The 18,912-nt window shown below is 39.9% G+C and overlaps 1 protein-coding gene across 1 annotated transcript in view; it reads left to right on the forward strand.

The window, feature by feature from the left end:
• The window catches only part of LAMA5 (laminin subunit alpha 5), a gene marked incomplete at its 3' end in the record, with an annotated part of 206,832 nt that overhangs the window by 123,764 nt on the left and 64,156 nt on the right, over positions 1-18,912 (forward strand). Inside the window, exons 14-23 of the mRNA XM_042462442.1 lie at positions 656-790; positions 1,985-2,119; positions 4,907-5,044; positions 5,760-5,812; positions 6,248-6,347; positions 7,275-7,327; positions 7,968-8,073; positions 9,271-9,370; positions 11,924-12,080; positions 15,538-15,667. Of these exons, the coding sequence (XP_042318376.1) occupies positions 656-790; positions 1,985-2,119; positions 4,907-5,044; positions 5,760-5,812; positions 6,248-6,347; positions 7,275-7,327; positions 7,968-8,073; positions 9,271-9,370; positions 11,924-12,080; positions 15,538-15,667 (1,107 nt within the window). The remainder of the gene's footprint in view (positions 1-655; positions 791-1,984; positions 2,120-4,906; positions 5,045-5,759; positions 5,813-6,247; positions 6,348-7,274; positions 7,328-7,967; positions 8,074-9,270; positions 9,371-11,923; positions 12,081-15,537; positions 15,668-18,912) is intronic.

An 18,912-nucleotide genomic window follows, 5' to 3' on the forward strand; every position in this document is an offset into this window, starting at 1 on the left:
TTTTCTTGGAAAGGGGCAGAATATTTACCTCATTCCTGATTTTTTCCCCCAAACTGGGTTCCTTTACCCTTTTTTTCAGCACTTACTCAAAACTCCATTCCAAGATTCATTCTTTCCCTTTCCGTTTTAGCTGCCCCTTAACAAGTATTAACAAAAAAGCTCAACATCATTTGAAACAGATAAATCGGTTGCAGAACATATTTTCTCAAGCAGAGTAATCTAATGAAATTTGGTCAACAAGATAGTAACTGTTCCATTTCCTTAGCAAAGTATTTTGATCCCTAGATTTTTGTGGGTTTTTCAGGCTATGTTGCCATGTTTTAGAAGAGTATATTTGACTACATAGCCTGAAAAAAATAATCTGTGGATGCCGGCCATGAAAGCCTTTGACTTCACATATTTTGATTTCCCCCCTCCATAGAGCATAGATTCTAAATATGTAGGTGAACTGCCTTCCACTACAACTGTAGCTGTTATGTCCTTTGTGCTCTGCCAAAGTTTCTGAACGCCCATCCTGTTAAAGTCCTTGGCAGTTCTTGTCATCCTTGCTGTGGAGAGTTGTTTTTCCTGGGTACATAGATAATATTTGCACTGATGCTAAATTCCCTCCTTGCAATAGCAAAATTCTGACCCCTGGATGTCCTTTCCATTGTAGTCTGTGGCTGCAGTGCTGTTGGGACATTGCCTGAAGGATGTGATGCCTCTGGAAGATGCTACTGTAAACCTGAGTATGATGGGCTTCGTTGTGACCACTGCAGCTTGGGATATCATTCCTACCCTCACTGCCAAGGTATTTCAGTTTGTGAAAGGAGTTGTAGGAAAGAGGCAGCATTTTATTATTTATTTATTTATTTATAGTATTTCTATATTTCCCCCCCCCCCCAATCCCACAAGGATTCCCAAGGTGATAAACAAATAAAAACCAATTAAAACAATACTAAGATAAAAATATTTTTATAACATTAAAATGCTCTTCAAAAAGCCCAAAAGCAGTCTTAAAAACAAGAAGCAAGTTGGAAGACACTGCAGTACTTACAACACAGATGTTATAATGGTCTCTAAAATGCATACGTGACACCAATCTGGCTGCTGCATTTTGCACTAGCTGCAGCTTCTAAAGTGTTTTCAAGGGCAGTCTCACCTTTGACCTGACCAACAGAGTACATTTGAATTGAAAGAAACAAATACATTTTTGCAAATCAAAATCTAAAATAAGGATTCTTTCTGCCACTGTGCCTCCCATGCAAGTTCCCAGATGCAGGTCAGTGTTTGGCAACCTTTAACCATCCAAATATTGCTCAATTGAAATTCCTACCAGATCTAGTCATTGTCCATGGGGAAGCATTATGGGAGTTGTAGTCCAAGAACATCTGGAGGGCCAGACATTGCCTACCCCACCACAGATGGATATTTTCCAGCAACTGCCTACCTGGTGTCATTCTTTAGTTTTCATTTGTAAAGTTTATTGCATTGTATTTCCCAGAAAAGTGTGGTTTGGCTTTAATCAAAGAAGGACACTGATAAACAAGATGTAGATGGAGAAGAACTTGGAAATTGATATATTGTATATACTGTAATTTGAGTTTTTCTTGTCTCTCTGTCCCTGCTAATGACCCTAACAGTACATAGAATCATAGAGTTGGAAGGGCCCTCAAGGGCCCTCAAGTTCAACCCTCTACCAGTGAGCATCTGGAGAACTAATAACAGGCATATTGAGTGTCCATAAAAGGAGGAAGTGATAGTATGACCCATTAAGGCTTTAAAACTTTTTCTTCCTTGGGGCTTTAATGCCAGCTGTCACCTGCCTCTATAAGGTTCATAAAATACAAAATGTTTATAAATGCTAGTCAGATGTGCACATGGAGATAAACACAGCTTTTTCTAGAAGGAGAAATATTCAGTAAACAGGTAGGAATATATGAGTCAACAGTTTGCACTGAATCCACTTATCTTCTCAAGTCTCTTTGCATGCCTTTCTTTGCAGTTTGTTCCTGTGATCCTCGAGGCTCTGTGGACAATGACTGTAACCCTATGGGGCAGTGCCAATGCCACCCAAATTACATAGGCCACACATGCAACCAGTGTGCTCCAGGCTTTTATGGATATCCTACCTGTACAGGTGAGTCATCTGTCAGATAGTACCTGTTTTCTAGCAGTAGAGAAGGCATTTGGTTTCCTTTCTCAACATGATACATAATATCACATTTTGAACTTGCAACCCTTTGTGTTCATCTTGACCCCATCAGACCAATCCAGACTAGAAATCCATTGGAGGCAAAAGAGTATGCTTTGTTGTTTCAGATTTGAGAAAGATTACACATGAAAACAACAACAAATATTTAGGAAATAATATATATGAAGCCTATTGTTCTTAATGGAGGTGCATACATGAGGCCACACTAGTGGCCACATTTGTTGTATTTTTTTGGCGGTTTGGGGGGGGGGGGGGGGGGGAATAAAACTGAACCGCCACAGATGGGAAGGGTCCACTATATATCCCTTATAGAAATGAGAAAGAGCAACCACAATTTATTTAAAATATTGAGATGTATCAAACCAAAGGCCAATATTCCCACATGATAAGAATGCTACAAAGTCTGCATCTCGATCCACCCTGGGAGAGGCGGGAAAATATTATTATTATTATTATTATTATTATTATTATTATTTCCCAAATTCTGAACAATGAGATACCAGCACTGGTGCTTTTAACGTTCTACACCTCAAATGCTGATACAATGAAATCAGTTATATATGCAGCTGCCAGGCATTAAGAAGATAGAGAATGAGCAATTAATTGGATATATGACTCATAAGGTTCAGTTCTACAAGCATTACCAGACATCTTCATTGCATTCAAGTGGCATATAAGATTGAAATGTACCATTCATTTGTGATTCCTGGTGATATAGCATTGGTTCACTCTGAGCCATCCAAATGATAGTCTCCAACACTTTTAAAAGTTATTTCCCTCTTCTAGATATGGGAAACCTGTCCCTTGGACAATTTACTTGTACCAGTTTCCAGTGCTGTTATTGGCCATGTGTATCTGAGCATGCTGGAAGCTTAGATCAGATTGGCTAAACAGAAGAAAACTGTGTAGCCATTTCCCCCTCATTAATTAACATCTCAGAAATACATGACAAAATAGATGCAAATATTGCACCAGGAGAGTGAGCATAAAGTAGCATGAAGGTTTAAAGATCATAAATAGCACCAACACAATAAAAAAATCAAACATTTCTTTTTCTTAGGCAGGAACAATTAAGTGAAATTGTTGCTAGTTTAAAGTCATTGTTAGCTTGCCAGCATAGTCAAGCAAAAACACACTTATACTGGCACAGTGTCTTTTGTTATAATAACTAATTGTTTAATAGCGTTCAGATGCTAAGATGACCTTTATCAGATGTGAATGTTATTGGTACAATTACAGTTTTGAAAAGATAAAGTCCATTTATATGTACATTATTTTAGTCTATTGCTCATTTAAGGGATGGGGAAACTATAAGAGGTCATGCTGTTCCTCCTAGTGGGCATCAGGGCAATTGTGCAATGATTTTGAACACTTCAGGTTTATATCCTGTTTGGAACGAGGCCTTTCCTAAAACATGCATAGTGTAAAACAAAAAATTAGTAAATTTTCCTTTCTTATCCCCATCAGGGTTGGGGAGAGCATATTTTAAATAGTCAAAAATATTTTTGCAATTAAAGGGGGAGGTGCAGGTGGTGGGGGTGGATATGGACCCTTGGACCTTCAAAACCAGGCCCCTGGACCACATTTCCCTCACTCCTGATTTCAGATATGGTCATAAAAACAGAGCATTTATACTGGTGACTTGCTATACTTAAAACCATTCAGTTGTACCCAGAACAGATGAATAGGTGTACATGTGGCATACTAAACTGGACTGCAAAAATGTATCAACATTTTATTTATTTCTTTGTTTATGACATTCCCAAGCTGCCCTTAAACTTGTCCTCCAAGGAGTTTAATTGAATTGATCTATACTCCAAATTCCCAGAGCATTTTATAAAAAAAATAAAATATAAAGATAATGGATTCAAACAAAAAATATTTAAAAGCTGTGTCCCAGTAGAGACAATATTTGGTGAATGGATGTGGAGGAGGTCCTTTTCTGCTGCGGAATACTGGTTATGTTTTAGAGTTTTAAACTTTGAACTTTAATAATGTAATGTTTTTAATTCTTTTAATTGTTTAATTGTTTTTAAACTGGCATTTTGCATGTTTTATAATGTTTTAACTATGGCCCGGTACAGACCTCCCAAAAAGGGAGTGTTGCCGACGCCATTTTTCCCCCTCAGGGAAGCCACAGCCACCAAACCACATGGCTCCCCTGCGGAGAAAAAAGAACCCACGAAAAGCGGGTCCTTTTTGTGCCGCGCCAGTTATGCCCAAGTATGCCAATGGTGCACTCGTGACATAACTGGCGCTGCGTGATGTGCGGAAGAATGCATCCATCACGTCACAATGGCAGTGCCCATACCCATGGGGTGCCGCTTTGGTTACGGCGCCATGCCGTACTAGGGTTAGGGACCATGCGGTTGCCGCGCAGTCCCTTAACCCTAGTATGCCACCAGCATGGCGCATTTGCCCCGTCTGGACTGGGTCTTAGACTGTTATAGATTTGCTAGCTGCCTTGAGTCCCTGTACTGGGAGGAAGACGGGATATAAATAAACATAACAACAACAGCAGCAGCAACTTCTCTTTAAAGCCTTAGTTGGTGTCAACATTGGTTTCATTACAGCATCAAGAAAATGGTTGTACCACATAGGCTTTAGGAAAGGATACTGCCAACTACTTAGTTTCTCTTTTGCTTTTTTTCTTTAAAAATACACTTCTTTGGGAGTGATGCCCTCTGATTGGTCTCTTTGTCTCCTCTTCAGCCTGTCAATGTTCCTCAGAAGGCTCTCTATATGGCACCTGTGACCAGGAGACTGGGCAGTGCACCTGTCGTCCCAGAGTAATGGGACTGCGCTGTGATACCTGTATTCCTGGAGCTTATGGATTTCCACATTGTGAAGGTAGCTCAGTCTATTCCATGTGTGCAGATGTCTTTGTGACACAATGTAAATGTAGGTGCCTCTTGGTGCCTAATGCACCTGGCAGCATGGTTGATTTTAGAAAATAAGTAAATGTGTTAATAATAAATGCTGCTGAAATGAAAAAAAAATCACAAAATATATTTATTTTAAATGGAGAGTTCTTCATGGTGTTTCTTATACTTATTTTAGTGCTACTTTTCTCAGCTCTAATACTAAGCATATTAATTTTTCCTTAGCAATTATTGAAATCCACCCACAAATTCAAGAACTTTGAAAAATTGTTGTTTTCAGTTAACCCATTTCCCAGCCATCATGGACAGACACTATTGGCTGTGTTGCTTGGGAAATTCAGTTAACCTTTCTAAGCTCTTTACAACTCTACATAATCTGTACAGTAGCTAAAGCACTATTGCAGGAACAGTGGAAAGCTAGTGTGGTAGAGTGGTTTGAGCGTTGGACTGGAGGCCAGAGTGGGAATCCCCACTCAGCCATGGAAATCCACTGGGTGATCTTGGGCAAGGCACTCAGAGGAAGACAAAAGTAAACACTCTCTGAACAAATTCTTCCAAGGAAACCCCAAGCCTTGCCATAATTTGGAAATAACTCGAAACTGCACAACAAAGAACAGTGCATAGTTGATGCTTGTTCCTCCTATTCAGTGCCTGCGCTTAACTTTTTTTCCCCCTTGTTCTAGCGGGCTCTTGTAATCCTGCTGGGCTTGCAAGTGAAGATCCTTCCCTGCCATTGGTGAGTATGCCCCATAGCTGTTGATCTTCACTTTCATTCTTGAATATTGTACATGTTATTTTTTATGATACTCCACATTAAGTATTAAGGAAATGAACAGTTCCTCAACATATAAAAATGAGCAGCAGGGGAGGTTTTCATAACTCTATGGTTCAACTCATTCTTTGCATTCCCAAGGTCTTACATTCAGTCTCTGGTATCACCATTTAAAAGGATCAGGTAGTAGATGATTGGAAAAATTCTGAGATTCCATTGCTAGATAGAGCTTACAATATTGTTTTGAAAGGACAAGTTTGATCTGAAAGCTGATATAAAGCAACTTCCTATGTTCCAATTCCCTTTCATTTTAATCAGTTTTTGTTTGTTTGTTTGTCTTTTCTTTGGTATACACTTTCAATTTTCCTTCCCTGCCTATTTTTTTTTTAACCTTTTCAGGGTTCCTGTGAGTGTCGGGCATATGTGGAAGGTGAAGCTTGTGACAGGTGCAAACCACTCTACTGGAACCTGGCTCCAGATAACCCATTTGGATGCATGAGTAAGAAATGTCCCTTGTAATTTTTTCAGAAAGAGTTCCAGAAAACATCAAAGTAACTCTTTTTACCCAACTCCCTACATACAGTACAACACTTATATCCATGGAACTGGTAAGTGCAGTTTCACTGCAGTTTCCCTTACCTGCATCCGAAAAATATATTCTCTAGGCATTTTCTCTCCATATTCTCTCCAGCATGATTCTCTGGTATGCTTCTACTGGAGTATGGCCACAGAGTTGTGCTGGAAGACCTAGAAATGCCTAGAGGAGTATTCTCTCTAGGCATTTCAAGGTCTTCCAGTGCAATTCTTCTTCTGGAACTTGTTCATTTCAATAGGGTTTGCTACTAGCTGCGGTTTCGCATTTCCACGATAAGTCCAGGAACATATCTGCCATGGATATGAGGGTTGTACTGTACTTGAAATTTGCTCTAGGGATTATGAAGAAAATGGTCCCTGATTCTTAACTACATCTTTCCAAAATTTTGGCCATGGAACTGTAACAGAGGATGACCTTTTAGTGTTTTAGTGCGGGGCACAAAAAGAATATCTTACTCTGAAAATCTGTAACGTTTGTGTAATGTTGAGTGGAAACAAGGATTTTATTTAGTCATCTTGATGGCCAAGTGATAGCATGTGCCTAAGATGTAAGAACCTTGTGGTTAATTCTATAGATGACTGATAGGTTATCTTTAGCGGTTTGGATCAGCACCTTGTATCTTAAAACATTTGCAGTAAAGATAAAACACATCAGAATGCCCTATGCAGAAGAGAAATTTCCAGATGTGGACATAGCTTCTTTTTGTATCTTTTCCTGTATGGATGGCTTCTGGTATCCTGACATGCTAGAGGGTTAGTTAGCACAAGGCTAATACAGAAGTTTAAGTCTTTTGCTTATAAACTGAGCTGCTTGTCTCTCTGTTTCCCTCAGGCTGTCAATGTGACACCATGGGAACAATTGGAGGTGTTGCTGAATGCCTACAAGTAAGTTTCCTGTGACGTGACATAATCCACTATGTTTTGGTCATACTGTCTATTTAGTTTGAACCACAGCATCCCAGGTGGAACTGGCTAATCCCAGGGTGTAATTGGAGCTCTTTTAGAAAGGTCCTTGTTATTTCCCAGCTGTTTGCAAGTATTGTATGTAAAATGGCTTTAAGTAATACACAACATTTGGGAGATATTTTATATTTTCATGTGATACAGTGTTTCTCTGTTGTGTTTGAATGACACAAGACAACAAATTGGGCCTTCTTTTCTTTTCATAACTAATTTTCCAAAGTTTTAATAAATAATAATATTTCAAATGGTGCTTCTGCAGCATAGCATCTGTTTAAACAATCGTTGCTAATTAAACTTGCATAGAACTTCATTTTGGACATCAGGAGAAATAATATTTGGAGCTTTTCAAAAAGTGTTTCTGCTATGTGAGGGCTGGAGCAGAGATTTCATCACTTCATTTGTTAATTGCAATTGCTCATATAATTCAGAGACCCTACACTCGTTTTCATTCTCATACTCATTTTTTTCTGTTTGTATTGAAGAAGCATGAAATCAGTTTGGGTGTGTATAATACTAAGAAGCTGCCAGGAATTGATTTTGTTGTATGGCTGATATCTCCTAGGATGATGGACACTGTTTCTGCAAGCCTAACATCTGTGGTCAATTCTGCTCAACATGTAAGGAAGGATACTACAACTTGGACAGTGGGAATTACTTTGGTTGTCAAGGTATGTCAGTTTTTTCCCTATACGATGGCACTGTCTGTTATGTCGGACAGTCAGGTTGGAAATATTTTGAAATTTCTGCTTTTTAAGAAGTCTAGGATTCCTTCCCCATATTAAAGGGAGGAAGAGTTGAAGTTAGATGTTTGCACTGGTCCATTTTTGTTAGAATTCTTAATTATTTGATTAAGAATCCCATTCTACTGGATCTTGCTTTCTTGTTTTGTTCACTATGGTCCTCATAGTACGGTAGTGTCTATGCTTTATTCTACATTTATCATTTACATTATGTAGGGAGATTCTTTACAGTTTGAATTTAGGATTTTTAAAAGGTTTTTTCTCTCTCTTCCGATTATTGCTAAATGTGTACAAAGAGAGTCAAATAGCCTTTTATTCCTTTGTTGAACTTTTTAAAGTATATAAAATTTGAAAAAGGAGATGGGAACTTTGAAGAGACACATGTTAAAGAATTATGTGATAAGGAAGTCATGTGCAATGTCAGATCAAAGAAAAGAAGGTAGAACTGCAGTCTCTGTTTGGGAACACTGATGAATAAATAGATGTAGGTGCAATTGCTTTTGAATAACCATTTCAAAAAAAAGAAAAGAAAAGATGAAAGCATAGAGGTAAAGGAAAGCTCTGATGAAAGGAGTTGAATGACATCTGTTTAAACAATCATTGCTAATTAAACTTGCATTGAACTTAGTACCAGCTTCATTTTGGACATTAGGAGAATAGAAATAGAATTCAGATTACAAAAGGGCATTGTGTTGGGGGTAGAGATTGCATAACTACGCTTGACATGCTCTAATGACATGCTAGAACAAAACATGCTAAAATTGACTGGGAATCACACTCACTGTGGACTCTTGTCCTTCATCTGTAACACAAGCATATACACCTCTGGCCCTGAAAGGGCCAGGAGTGTTTGTTTATTTTTATTAGCTACACAAGGCCGTATCTTTGGATGGTCTGCATGCATGGGAGTCTTTACTAGGAGTCCTGTCAGAGATAGAAGGGCATAGTTTCCGGAGGCAATGGAAATGGACACAAGCAGTGTCAGAAGTCTATATGAAAGGGGATACAGTGGAATAAAAATAGAGTGCCAACTTGCTGCCATTCCCTTTGGTACCATGCTTTGATGAAAGCTATTTGGGGCCTGTTATTAGCTATGGAATGTTAACATGTGTTTCCTTTCTGTAGGATGCCATTGTGACATTGGTGGGTCAATTGGGCCTGTGTGCGAAGAGAAGGCAGGATCCTGCAACTGCAGACTGAATACCCAAGGCCCCAGATGCACCCAGTAAGAGGCAGGCTATGGCTGTAATGCCAGTGTTCATGTTGGGATGTTAACTTTCTCACTCTTAGATTTCCAAATGAACTCTAGCCTACTGTGTATCAAGTGAGGGATGGAGAACATAAATGAGTCATTTGCGGAATAGCCCTGTTGACAAGAAGCTGAGTGTGAACTGCTTGAGTGCTACAAACAAGTTGTTCCCCTCTGCTTGTGATTTTGCATTTGTGAATTTTTTGTTTAGAGACAGAATGATAGCATATTATAAATTTACAAAATTATGAAATAAAGAGAATGCTCAATGAGAAATATTATTTGAGTCATCCAATGAAAGTAACATGCAGTGGGTTCAGGCCAGACATAAGAAAATTCTTTTTGTACTGAATATACATAAAAGGCAGGTGCCAATGTTCTCTCATTTGCCAACAATAAGGAACTGTGCAGACAGCAGCAGTCTTCATTTGTTGGCTCACTGCACTTCTTTACTTTCTTTCCCATAAATGAATAGTGAGCACCCTTTCCTTTGAAGATAAATGAATGGCTGGATTATGCTTGAGAATGAATTGTTCAGGATTACATATACTTTGTATGTGTCTATACACATGCAAATATACAATATGTTTTTATGATCCTCTTTGCCTTGAGACATGCTGTCTAAAAAGTGCCCTTTTGCAACATATCTTGATTTCAGTAAGGCCTTTGACAAAGTTCCCCATGATATTCTTGCAAACAAGCTTGTAAAATGTGGGCTTGACAAAGTAACTGTTACATGGATTTGTAATTGGTTGACCAGCCATGCTCAACCATGGCTCCTTTTCATCCTGGAGGGAAGTGACCAGTGGGGTCCCAAAGAGCTCTGTCCTGGGCCCAGTGCTATTCAACATCTTTATTAATGACTTGGAGGACAAAATTGGGGGCATACTTGTCAAATTTGCAGATGACACCAAATTAGGAGGAGTAGCTAATACCCCAGAGGACAGGATCAAGATTCAAAACGACCTGAACAGATTAGAAAACTGGGCCAAAGCTAACAAAATGAAATTCAACATGGAGAAATGTAAGGTACTGCACTTAGGGCGGTAAAATGAAATGCACAGATATAGGATGGGGGACACCTGGCTGAATGAAACTACGTGTGAAAGGGATCTTGGAGTCCAGGTAGATCATAAGTTGAATATGAGTCAACAGTGTGATGCGGCAGCTAACAAGGCCAATATGATTTTAGGCTGCATCAATAGAAGTAAAGTGTCTAGATCAAAGGAAGTAATAGTGCCACTCTATTCTGCTTTGGTCAGGCCCCACCTGGAATACTGTGTCCAGTTCTGGGCACCACAATTAAAAAAGGACATTGAGAAACTGGAGCATGTCCAAAGGGGGGGGCAACTAAAATGGTGAAAGGTCTGGAAACCATGCCCTATGAGGAACGACTTAGGGAGGTAGGGATGTTTAGCCTGGAGAAAAGAAGATTAAGAGGTGATAAGATAGCCCTATTTAAATATTTGAAGGGATGCCATGTTGAGGAGGGAGCAAGCTTGTTTTCTGCTGCTCCAGAGAATAGGACCCGGAACAATGGATGCAAGCGACAGGAAGAGATTTCACCTCAATATTAGGAGGAACTTCCTGACAGTGAGGGCTGTTCGACAGTGGACCAAACTCCTTCGGAGTGTAGTGGAGTCTCCTTCCTTAGAGGTCTTCAAACAGAGGCTGGATGGCCATCTGTCAGGGATGCTTTGATTGTGATTTCCTGCATGGCAGGGGGTTGGACTGGATGGCCCTTGTGGTCTCTTCCAACTCTACGATTCTATGATTCTATATATAATTCCCCCCTACATATTGATGACCGTTTTTTTCAGATTATAAAAATGACCTATATAGAAGTAACTGCACATCTCTGCTCCAGTTATTTCAGTGTGCCGTAGGATTGTCATTCATTTCTTTAGCCCTCTGTTCTTGAGAATAATTTCCTCACATCTCTGACATTAAGCATAACTGTGTAAGTGCTCCTCTTCTGTATGATTAATTGCCAAAATAGTTCCCACCTTCATTGCCTGTAAAAGTGTTGGCAAATTTGAGGGAAAAATTGACCAGCTATGTGTCTCTCTGTTCAGGTCAAACAGAAGATATTAACTCTTTCTTAAACTCTGTCATTTCATTGCATTTTGCAAGACTTGATAGATTTACTTTAAAAACAGGCATTCAAAATAATAATAATAATAATAATAATAATAATAATAATAATAATAAATTATTTATTTATAGCCTGCCCAATCACTAGGAATCTGGGTGGGTTACAACAATAAAAATACATTACAATAAAATACTAAATGGTCCCTTTCCAGCCCCCTCCCCAATATTAAAAAGAAAACATCTGCAATCAGTTATTTATTCTTGGCAGAATATAGATGTTTTCAGCTGAGAATACAATATATGATTATTTGTTCAACACATAGTAGAAAGAGATTTGTTTTCTCAGCTGATTCTAAATATGATCATGTTGAGCTTACTATTACTGTATGGCACAGATAGAAACAAGGCTTTTAAGTGTGCAACTTTTATCCACAGGCCAGCAACAGACCATTATATCCCAGACCTTCACCACCTGAAATATGAGCTGGAAGATGGAACTACACTAGATGGAAGACCTGTACGCTTTGGCTATGATCCCTTGGAATTTGAGAATTTCAGCTGGAGAGGATACACACAAATGTCGTCCATCCAGGTAGGTCTTAGTCCTTTCTTTTGGCAGATACTGAATGTAGGTTTGAATGCTACAGATTTCATATTATCAAAACATTTCTGTGTAGCAGAAAGGATAAAAGTCATGTGCAGCTTATCACATATGACAAACACACCCATTACCATTTTGGTCTACGTATGCATCCTAGGACATTGCAGTCCAACAGGTGTACAATATACTTTTTTTTTCAATGAAGTAAGTGCATGAGCTATTGTGATTTTCATAGTTTCCTCTACACAGAAGCATTTATCCTGCTGGAAATCTGTAACATTGGAAGTGGCTTTGAAAATGAGGGCTCTCTTATACCTTTTATGTCAAGAGGGTTCCCAACAGTACAAGGCCAAACAGAGCTTAATGTAAGCAGTTGCTATATATTTGGGTGTTTATTTGTCTACAGCAAAACTATGTTTGTGCTAATGTTCTTTAGGTTTAGGAAGAGAGCAGCGGGATGATAGGCAAGGTCCCACCTAGAATCACTTAATTTATGGCAGCCTGAATTCTTTTAGGAAAAAAGAGATAAGCAGGAATGATGTAATGGGTTGTCATAAACAAACAAACAAACAATGTAAGCAAGTCTCCTAAGGGGATATTTGCCCATTTTCTCTCTCCCTGTTGCAGCTTCGTGCAACATCTCTGCTCCTCAAAGGAAAGGAAAACCCTCTTAAACTTTTTCCAGTACAGCATGTGACTGTGGTTGTTCTTTTGTATGTTTGAAGAGGGTAGCTGAATTCTTGCATGACTTGGTATGGCTGAATGACTAGAGATTAAGCCTGTAGCATCTGCTGTGATTGCTCTCTGGAGATACAGTACCTCTCTGAAGTCTGAAGAATTGACAGATAGAGAGGGTATCGACATGTGTGGTCTGTGCGGTTCACTGGGAATTCTGTTGTATAGCCTAGAATAGATTTCTTAGAGGAAGGGTATTGTTTGCTTCATTCATGGGATGGCAAGGAGGATTTCCACAAAATTGTTCATTCTAAAATTTAGTTCTTATAAAGAAGCAAATAAGCTGATAAGGTAGATAGTTTATGTTTCTCTGCTGTAGTAACCTCTAACTTTCTGAAATATAGCCTAGAATACAGACTTATATAGCCTCTTTGGAAATGTAGCTTAAGCTAGTGCTTGATAACTAATCTTTCTGTTCTCTTTGTATGGAGTAACCTGATTTGCATGGATTTTGAATACTAGCTCATTGGTGTGGGCAACTCCGAGTCTTTCCATCTGCATATTCCAACAATTTGGTCTTTCTAAAAGGAAACTAACTAAATTTGGGGCTCACTGTCCCAACATTATTTCTTACTACAAAGGGATCTTGTAGCACCTTTGAGACTAATTGAGTGAAAGACATTGTAGCATAAACTTTCATAGGCATGAGAGTTTATCGCATGCACTTTTCAGCCTGATCCAGATACTGGACAGGATCGGCCTGGAATGGGGAAAAACGGATTTTATCACACACAAAATTGCTGCCTGACCATCACCTCACCCCCCAGCCATGCTTCACCTGGTGATTTTGGTACCATGGAAGCTTTCCGTCATACCAAAACTGCCCAGCAGAGCATGGCTCAGGAATGGGTGATGGTTGGGTGGCAGTGCAGCAGCACCAGCAATTTCGTGTACGATAAAATCCATTTTCCCTCATTCCAGCCCAATCCCATCCTGTGCCCAGATCGGGCTGAAAAGTGCATGCGATAAACTCCTTGGTCTACTTCCTCAGATGCATGGAGTAGATCATGATGAAATACACCACGTCTATGAAAGCTTATGGTACAATGCCTTTTGCTCAGTTAGTCTCAAAAGGGTCTACAAGATCTTTTTGCATACTGATATTGCAGACTAACATGGCTATGTCTTTGAATTATTTCTTACTGCTGAAGTTATTTCTGTTGAGACACTTGAATGCCTTTGTACAGTTTTAATGTGCTTGAGAGCTTTGTTGTTTTCAAACTAGAGCCATTTCTACATGATATGTTTGGGAGAAAATAATGAATCCTGATACTTACTGTTTTCAGGGGGGAAAAATAACACTCCTGAACACATCATGCCCATCTCTTTCTCTCAATTTATCTGTAAATCATCTCTGGTTGGTTTTAGGAATTGTGTTTCTGGATCATTCCCATAATTTCAAGTTGGAAATTGTTCTGTTAGATCAGACAAAGTCCAAATAGTCCTGTTCCCCACAGTGGTCATTCACATGCCTCTGAGAGGCCCTCAGGCAGGGCATGGGATAGTAATCCTCTTTCAGCCTTCTTGTTGTTTTCCAGTAGCTGCTATTGAGATAAGACCTCAATTACCTTAATTACTTTTTTGGACTATAATTCCCAGAATCCCCTCCCAACATGGCTGCTAAACATTTGGCTAGGGGATTATGGAAGTTGTTTTTTAAAAAAACTTCCCCAAGCTCTAATTATAATGCATTGTGACTCTGAAGCCTAGTGGTTTTGTGTAATCATCTTGGCCAGTATTTATTGGTAGACTTATTTTTCACAAATTTCTGGCAATGGCAAACCTCCTCTGAACAAATCTTGCCAAGAAAATCCCATGATAGGGTCGCCATAAGTCAGAAATGACTTGAAGGCACACAACACACACACACATTTTAAACACATCTAAAACATCACGACAACTTGTGGTTGTAGAGCATAGAGCCAGGTTCTGTGTTGTTTTTGTTCAGATGTTGTCTTCTCTCAGCTTCTCTCTTTCCCCTCCCTTTGGCTCTTGACTGTGGTGTATGCCTTTTTGGCAAGGCTGACCTAGGTGGAATGTGCCATGTAGTGAACGTTTCCAAAGCATCCTTTCAGAACGATTGGCCATATGTTTCCAAAACATCCTTTCAGAATGATTGGCCATTTTGCAATAGAAGGATGGTGCTGGCTTGGTTTTTCACCTGCTTTGGCATGCTGCTTTGGGGAGCAGGAATCTAGGAGTGCTGTGCTTGAGATGGTGGCTGGTAGCAGGTGATGGTGGAGGTTATTTAAGGTGTGCTCTGCTTCTCTCCCCTTTCTCTCCCACCAGCCCAAGGTAGTGGTGACCCTCAGTGTGACCTCCCCTGACCTGTTCCGCCTCGTCTTCTGCTACATCCACCAGGGGCCTGCAAATGTGGAAGGGAGGGTCTCATGCCTTGAGGAAGGAAAGTTTAATGTTTATGGCAACTGTAAGTGCATTTTTCACTTCTAGACTAACCCCCTTCCAAAACTGATCTGTAAAGGAGCTGATCTTAGCTTCTTTGCAAAACAGCATTTCCTCCTCCCTTCCCAAGAGCCACCACCATCCATGTTATAGACATTGGATCTCCTCAAGCAGTTCATCCCTAGGAATACTGACAGTCACAAAGGGGAGGGCATCTAGAAAGGCAGACAGATAGAAAAGCAAGGCAGGCAGCAGCCTTGGAATCTGCCCTGCAGTGATGTGTACCCAATGTGCTTTTTGCCTTTTGCAGAACAAAATTAAAGTCTCCGTGCATGTGAAAGAAGGGGAGCTCTATCTTTTCCATGTTATTCTGAGGTATATTAATTCGGGAGTTGCCACTGTGTATGGCAAAATGACAGCTTCTCAGCCACGAAGGAAAGGTAAGGAACCCAGATTTCATCCACACCTTTACTTAGGGAAAAAAGCTTTCAAAGTGATAGCTTTGTTAGTCTGTTTCACCATAACAGGCGGGGCAGAGGGGGGAGGGAGAGAGAAAAGATTGGAGGAATAATCAAGCAGAACCTTTGAAGCTAAGGGGCAAAACAGACCAGCAATAAGAGCCGGCTTGGGGGTGGTGGGGGCCTGGTGACCACATGCCCTGACACAGCCCCCAATCTGCCCTCATGCCACCCACCCGAGCAGACTGTGGGCAGCATGGGAATGCCCCTGTGGCACAGCAACCAGACACCACATGCTGCAGGAGCAGAGAAGAGCTGTGCAAAAGGGACGCCCTTTCCCCAATGCAAAAAGGAGTGGCTTTCTGTTGCTCCTTTTTGCATTGGGAAAAAGTCAGATCGGGGCCACAGCGTGAAGTTGCCACAGCCCTGATCTGGCACACAAAGGGGTGGAGTGACACAGAAGCACTCTCACAAGTATCCCACTGAAGTTTCTGATACTTGATAAAATTTTGTGAGAGTGTTTATTATGAGTAATTCACTGTTGCAAATGTCCACAAAACAACAAACCCACATAGGTTTTACTAGCCTGCATGCCTACACATTTCTAAGGCCTGATACAGACAGGCCAAAATAAAGCTGCTTCAAGTCACTTTGGAGGTATGGTGTTTCAATGATACATGCGTCCTAAGAGTCCAGAAGCCGCACCAAAGCCACGCTCCAGTCCTAAGAACTGGAGTGCAGTGTTGGTGCAGCTTCCAGACTCTTAGGACACATGCATCATTGAAACACCATACCTCCAAAGTGACCCGAAGCAGCTTTATTTTGGCCTGTCTGTATAGGGCCAAAGTTAGTCTTTGGTTCATAGCAACAAAAAGGTGCATACATGTGGAAGGGAAGAGCAGGCTGCTGTAAAACCACAGGTGACCAGGCTACTGGCTATTTACAAGAGCCAGGTAGTTAGAAATAGACTTGATGCTTCTGATGCTTGTGCAGGGATATCATGAAAGGAATTCTCCACACATCTTACAGTGGGCATGGGAAAGGATGCAGAAGTTTCCTGTGCTATTTCTGTTTCTTGGCAGCTTTACTCCACTGGAAATGGTAGGAAATGTCTTGCTCATCTCCTGAGTGGAGAAAATGAAAATTTTGTCTTTAGGCATGTCATAGTAGGGACAGAAAGCATGCACAATACATGCAGCTGTAGTGCTTCTAGTAACATTCTTAAGTTTGAATTAGTTGGTTGTGCTGAGTTTCTGAGATGGTATTCTGAGGTATCAGAAATGGAAAGCTTCAAGAGATTATGGTTGCTGCTGCAGCACAAAATAAATGCAGTTTGACACCACTTTAACTGTCACGACTCCATCCTATGGAATCCTGGGATTTGTAGTTTGTTGTGGGACCAGAGCTCTCTAACATAGCTCTCATAGAACTGCAAATCTCAGAATTCCATAGCTTTGAGCCATGGCAGTTAAAGCACTCTCAAACTGCATTAATTCTTCAGTGCAGATATAGCCTATATGATCCTTTGCCTCATTAGTTAGACTATCAAGAGCACAGTCTTCTTGTTTAAATTAGTCAAACAAGAATTTGCTTTTTTGATGGGAAAAAAATTGCCAGCCCTTCTTAGCTGATTTAGTGTACATGTGTAAATGGTGCTGACACTTTGCTCTCATACAAACCCAAACACCCAAACCCTTGGGAAAATCCCTTTTGTTTCTTGAAAATAGCTTTCTTTCTAAAGGCTGACTAGTTAAATAATATTCATGTGAGGAAAAGATTAGGCTTCAAGCTATTCATGTTTGTCAGATTTAGCATCCCGCTATATAGGGTTCTCACAACTCATGTTGGCGGCATGTGCATGTGGCTGCTCCACCATTAGGGACAGTCCCCATTGTCCCATGACAGTGCATGGACATGGCTTCACCACCATTAAGTCCCATTGTCCCTAATGTAGCTGCACTGACACTGGGGACAGCGGGGGCTGTCCCTAATGGCGATGTGACCACATTCATGCAGTGCCATTGAAGTTCTGTTGTACCTAATGGTGGCACAGCCATTGGGGACAACAGAACTTGAGCACCTATGGATTTCGGTAACCAGGGTGGGGGTTGCCGGAATGGATCCCTCACAGATACCAAGGGCTGCCTATACTCCAACACTGTCCACATGTGTGGCTGAGATAGTGACACTTTCATTTTCTGATGGCTCAGTGTACACAAATTTTGTTTCATACACAAAATTATTAAAAATATCATGTATAAAATTTTAACCATGTTTTTTCTAAAAATAATACAGTCGGCCCTTCTTATTCACAGATTTTTTATACATAGATTCAAGCATCCACAGTTTGAAAACGTTCCAAAAAAGTATAAATTCCAAACTTCAAACCTTGATTTTCCATTTTTTATAAGGGACACCATTTTGCTATGTCATTATATTTAATGGGACTTGAGTATCCACGGATTTTGTTATACATGGGGGATCTTGGAACCAAACCCCAGCGTGTAACAAGGGTCCACTGTACTGTCATTTAATGCTCTTATGTAGATTTTAGCTGTTACTGTTTTTTAAACTATTGTAAGATCCCATTTTTGAGAGACTGTAAAGATTTAACTGAAACAAACAAACAAATATTTTTAGGTCTTTCAATTTTCTATGGTTTCACAGTTTTTATAATAATCATCTGCTTTTATTTATTAATTTACTTTGCAAGAGCTACAATCACTGACATTATCCTTTCTCTTTCCCCCTTGCTAAATGGATATTACTGTTGTTGTTTTTTTAATATTCTCTGCAAAGACTGAAAGGGAAAAATAGAGAGAGATTAATTTATTATAGACGACTTCCATTTCCTAATCCTTTATGTATTTCTGTGTAAATATTGACGCCATTTACATCCCATAAGCTTCTTTTGTAATTCCTCTCAAGGCAGTTAACAATAAGGTTTTTTAAAAAATAAGTCAAAAATAAAATAATGAATATTAACAATCTCTAGGCAGACCAGCTTTGTTTGTGTTTCCTAACCTGTTGCCAGCACCATTGGGAGAGTAATACCCACTGAATCCATTTTCTGTATATGTGAACTTGAAGGTAGTCACTGATACAGAATGGAAATAGGTAGTTTATTATGCTCAGTGTGCTTTGCATGAAGGTAGTTCATTAGAGGCACTGTATTCTTGTCTTCATTGTTCCAGAGTGATCTACTTTGCAGCAAAGAGAGCAGTACA

The sequence above is a fragment of the Sceloporus undulatus genome, chromosome 4 (genome assembly GCF_019175285.1).
Source record: "Sceloporus undulatus isolate JIND9_A2432 ecotype Alabama chromosome 4, SceUnd_v1.1, whole genome shotgun sequence".
Taxonomy (NCBI): domain Eukaryota; kingdom Metazoa; phylum Chordata; class Lepidosauria; order Squamata; family Phrynosomatidae; genus Sceloporus; species Sceloporus undulatus.